Here is a 4,964-nt window from a genome sequence, read left to right as displayed (position 1 = left end):
TTTGTTAGAATAGCTAGATTGAATTTTATTCCTAAAGTATAGAATGTACAATATTTGAATAGTTTTGTTTATATTATTTTTAAAGAAATGAGAGACTTACACATGACATGTACAAGGAAGTCAATCCCAATTTAAAAGAAAAAAAAACAATAGTGACATCAAACTAAGTAGGTAAACTACAAAGTTTGACTTTGATCACTACATTGACTAATAAATGACTTCAATTATCTAACTAATTCTATGAATTGGCCTTATCAACTACCAAAACAACCATATGCCAATAATGTATTTATAAACAACCTATTTTGATATTTAGTTCTCAAAACACTCTAATTTGAGATAAAAGAAAACATTCGAAAAGATGAAAAAAAAGAGAAAAGTGAATCCTATAGGTGCAATTTTGTCTTTTATTTACTAAAATGGAAAAAAAAAATTGTTACATGATTGAGTAAATCATATTCTAATAATATTCTAATAGAACTGTATTGGCACAACCAGACGTATCAGTGAGTCGATCAGATAGAAACCATCTGGTCACTCGACCACAATAAGAAGGTCGCGTGGCAACATGTGGCCGACCGACTCATGACGACGAGCCATGGGTTGACTAAGTCAGCAAAATTAATCTATAATTAAGGGCTGTTTAGCATAATCCTAAACGCGAACCAACCTCCTAATCCGACCCATCAATGAAGGCCCACTAAGGTAATATAAATAGCACAAATTGCAAAAACTAGGTACATCACTATTTACAGTACTTTGATAACTGAGTGCCAACACCCTGACAAACTTGATCATCAGAGTGTCTTCTGCAGGTATCATCCCAGCCTATGCTACCAAACGATCGAGAGGAAGAAGGAGAAGCAGGAAGCCAAGAAAGACAGCGACCGACCGAGTGGAAGAGCAAGACAAACGTTCTCTAGGTCCCAACACCCGTTTGAGAACAAGAACAACTTCGTAAAAGAAAATTCATGATTAAGTAACACGACTTCTAATATAAAATTATTTTTTAACTCAAAACGTGTGATCAAACTACGACTTTCATGTTAAATTGTATGATGAATAAGTTGTGAGGCCTAAAAACAATTTTAATTAACAATGACTTCGTTCCTGCGAAAAATTACTTATGCCGAATAGCTGCAAAACTAAAGTCATACATGTATAAAGCACAACTTTAATATAAATTTTGAATAATAGAAATGTGCAATGGAATGACTGATTTTACATACAAATTATAATAAATGACTTATTAAAATTTATATTAATATGGATATTATTATTAAAATAATAATAATTATAAGTATCATAATAATAGTTATAATAAAAATAATAATTATTATAATATAATGACAAAAGTTATCTATGAATTATGATTATAAATATGTAGTGAAATGTATTTTTTTTAGTGATTAATTTTGAGTAAATATTTCAAATATTTAACAATTCAGTTAAATTATTTCACATTTCAATTTTTTTTTAATTAATCCAAAATTTCAGTAATAATAACACTTTTTTGTATAAAACTGAAAATAATACGTGCAGAACACGATTTAAGTGTAACATTTATAGAATTAAAGTCATCAAGTTTTTTTAAAAAGTTGTTTTTTATAAGAACGACTTTATTATTGATCAAAGTCGTTTTTAAACTTCATGATATAGTTTAAGACGAAAGTGATGATTTACTCACACGATTTTAAATTAAAAGAAAAAAATTAGATTATAAATTGTACTGTTGTTATATTCTACAAATACAAAATAAAATTGCACAATTTTAATGCAAAAACGTCCAATAGAAAGTGAGGTCCAATGGATAAACAAATGTAAACAAGATAGCAACATAAATAATAAGAAGAAGAAAATGGATTTGGAAAGAAGGAATAATAGAAAATTTAAAGATATCCAAAAAATGAGAGAAACCAAAATTGTCATTTTTGTATCTTTGTACATAAAAACAAATAGAGAATTGTAGTCAGAAAATGGCACCAAATGCAAACCAAAGCACCCTACATCATTTGAATTTAGTGATGTATGATATATATAACATGTTTTCATTTATAATATATATAGTATGAAAAGAGAAGAATTTAAAAAAGAAAAGAAGGTCCAAGAGCACTGAGAAGGAATATAAATACGATAGGTACATAATAGGATGAAAATAGATCCTCATCAACCTTCTCTGATTCCCACACCAACTCTTCTTTTTCTCTTCATTTTCATACACCTTCCCATACACACCTCCTCACACACACATTGCTCCATATGGCACAACTTCACCCACCACTTCCGACTCACACTCACACTCCTCAACTCACGTCGTGGTTAAATTTACTGGTGGCTGAAAGCCGCTTCGGCAAGCGCTTTAAGCTTGTAGAACGCGGTTCTACTTTTACAACCGAGTTACGTGCCGGTACAGCCACGTTCCTCACCATGGCCTACATCCTTGCCGTCAACGCCACCATCATAGCTGACTCCGGCGGCACTTGCTCCGTTTCCGATTGCACCCTTCTATGCTCTCACCCCAATATTTCCCTCACTCAATGCCCCACCCACCTTCTTATCCCACCCGATTCCTCATGCAAGTACCCGCCCGTCAACCCGGGTTACGCAGCGTGTGTGGAACGCACGCGCCGTGATCTCATCGTTGCCACTGTCGTATCCTCCCTCGTGGGGTCCACCATAATGGGCGTGTTCGCCAACCTTCCATTGGCGCTCGCGCCAGGCATGGGCGCCAACGCATACTTCGCCTACTCCGTGGTCGGGTTTCACGGGTCGGGTTCAATACCCTACCGAACCGCTTTAACCGCTATCTTCTTAGAAGGCTTGATTTTTCTTCTAATATCGGCCGTTGGATTCCGCGCGAAACTGGCGAAACTCGTTCCCAAACCCGTCCGAGTTTCGTCCACTGCCGGGATCGGTCTCTTCCTGGCCTTCATTGGGCTTCAAAGCAACGAAGGCATTGGCCTCATCGGGTTCAGCCCATCAACACTCACCACACTCGGAGCCTGCACGAGAGACAAACTAACGGCGTTAGCTCCCGTCACAATAATCAACGGAACCGTTAGTTTAATCCCTGGCGGCGCCGTCTCCGGCAAGATACTATGTTCGGGGAGCCGAATGGAGAGCCCCACCCTATGGCTGGGTCTTGTCGGGTTCATCATCATAGCTTGTTGTCTAATGAAGAACATAAAGGGCGCTATGATATACGGCATCGTTTTCGTGACCGTGATCTCGTGGTTCAGGAACACGTCAGTTACGGTGTTCCCCAACACGGATTTAGGCGACGCGGGTTACCAGTACTTCAAAAAGGTTGTTGACGTGCACCTGATTAAATCCACGGCGGGGGCGCTTAGTTTTGATCACATGTGGAAAGGTGCATTTTGGGAGGCACTGTTCACGTTCCTGTACGTTGATATTTTGGACACCACTGGGACTTTATATTCGATGGCTAGATTCGCGGGGTTTCTCGACATCAACGGTAATTTCGAGGGTCAGTATTTCGCGTTCATGTCCGACGCGTCGTCGACCGTGGTGGGGTCGTTGCTGGGCACGTCGCCAGTGACGGCGTTTATCGAGTCCTCGACGGGGATACGCGAGGGGGGACGGACGGGGTTGACGGCTTTGACGGTGGCCGGGTATTTTTTGTTGGCGTTCTTTTTCACGCCGTTGCTGGCGTCCATTCCGGCGTGGGCGGTGGGGCCGCCGTTGATCTTGGTGGGGGTGATGATGATGAAATGTGTAACGGAGATTGATTGGGAGGAGATGGGGGAAGCGATACCGGCGTTTGTGACGATTCTGTTGATGCCGTTAACCTACTCTATAGCTTATGGGTTGATAGGGGGCATTGGAACGTATGTTGTGTTGCATGCGTGGGAGTGGGGAGAGAAGTTGATGAGGAAATTTGTGAGCAAGGGGAAGAAGAACTTCAACGATGCTTCATCCAATCTCAGTGTAACTGCAAATACAAATCCTCCTGTTCTTGATCGTCATGAACTAAGAGATCATAAACCTCTTCAAGTGTAGACATTATTTTTGGAAACGCTATTTAATCCAACAAATTATGCTATTACCTGCTTTATCATTATTATGCTTCTGCTCAATCTTTACACCAACTATAACTTAGTGTTTTTCATTTTTTTTTGGTAGTTTTAATTAATGATTTTTCTTTCATATATGTATGTTTTTAGATTAAATTGGGAACTTTTTCCTATTTAAATTTTATTTGTGATTTTGATCTTCTTACTCTTTTGTTCATTTTCATTTTAGTAATAATCTTTTCAAAAATTCACTATTTTGGTCCAATTCTTAAATTGATATTCATTTTACATTTTAAAAAAAGTTAAAAATACTATTATTTGAGAGGTTGTTAATTGACGTTAGGGTGGTTGAAAAAACAAGTTTTTGCTAGATATAATATAACCCACGTTACAGATTATAAAGGAAAATAAAATTGTATTCTTTTGAGTGAGTTGACTAAAATCAATTTAAAAGTTTAATAAAACCTTATTATGAATTGAAAAAATCTATTATAATCAAAATTCAGAATGCATTTTATCTTTCCATTGAGTTCAAAAATCCAAATCCATTATATAATTTGTAATTATAATTTTAAATCCTTAAAAATTCAAAAAAGCAACTATGTTATGTAATATGCTCTACAGTTTAACAATTTGCTTGACATTAGCATAAAATTAGGGTTGCATCTCGTATTGCTAACAGTTAGACTTTCTGTTTCTGTAGTGTAGTTATGATACATTGACTTGTTTGGTTTAAAGGTGAACAAACTTATAAATTTTCCTTTTTCTGCCCAATAGTTTTTTTTTTCTTTCTATCTTTTACATTCATATATGGAGTTCTAAGATCTATTATAGCAGTTAAAAACTTAATTCTTAAAGTCTTGGTTAAAGGGGATCCTTGCTTTCTCTAATATTAGGATTCTGTGGTCTTGGGCACAGAGAAATGTTCGT

General features: G+C 36.8%; 1 protein-coding gene across 1 annotated transcript; it reads left to right on the top strand.

Moving 5' to 3' along the window:
* The first annotated feature begins 2,147 nt into the window (after positions 1 to 2,147).
* LOC137826925 (adenine/guanine permease AZG1-like) lies at positions 2,148 to 4,097 on the top strand. The gene has a single exon (XM_068633079.1). The coding sequence runs from the start codon at positions 2,260 to 2,262 to the stop codon at positions 4,018 to 4,020; it is 1,761 nt and encodes a 586-aa protein (XP_068489180.1). The 5' UTR covers positions 2,148 to 2,259; the 3' UTR covers positions 4,021 to 4,097.
* Positions 4,098 to 4,964: the final 867 nt, after the last annotated feature.

Source organism: Phaseolus vulgaris, chromosome 8, assembly GCF_000499845.2.
Source record: "Phaseolus vulgaris cultivar G19833 chromosome 8, P. vulgaris v2.0, whole genome shotgun sequence".
In the NCBI taxonomy this organism is placed as follows: Eukaryota; Viridiplantae; Streptophyta; class Magnoliopsida; order Fabales; family Fabaceae; genus Phaseolus; species Phaseolus vulgaris.
Note: the sequence above shows the minus strand (reverse complement) of the source record. Positions and strands in the feature narration are given on the sequence as shown.

Bases quoted from the DNA above. Each gene is read 5' to 3' on its own strand.
- LOC137826925 (XM_068633079.1), top strand. From the start codon at position 2,260: ATGGCACAACTTCACCCACCACTTCCGACTCACACTCACACTCCTCAA.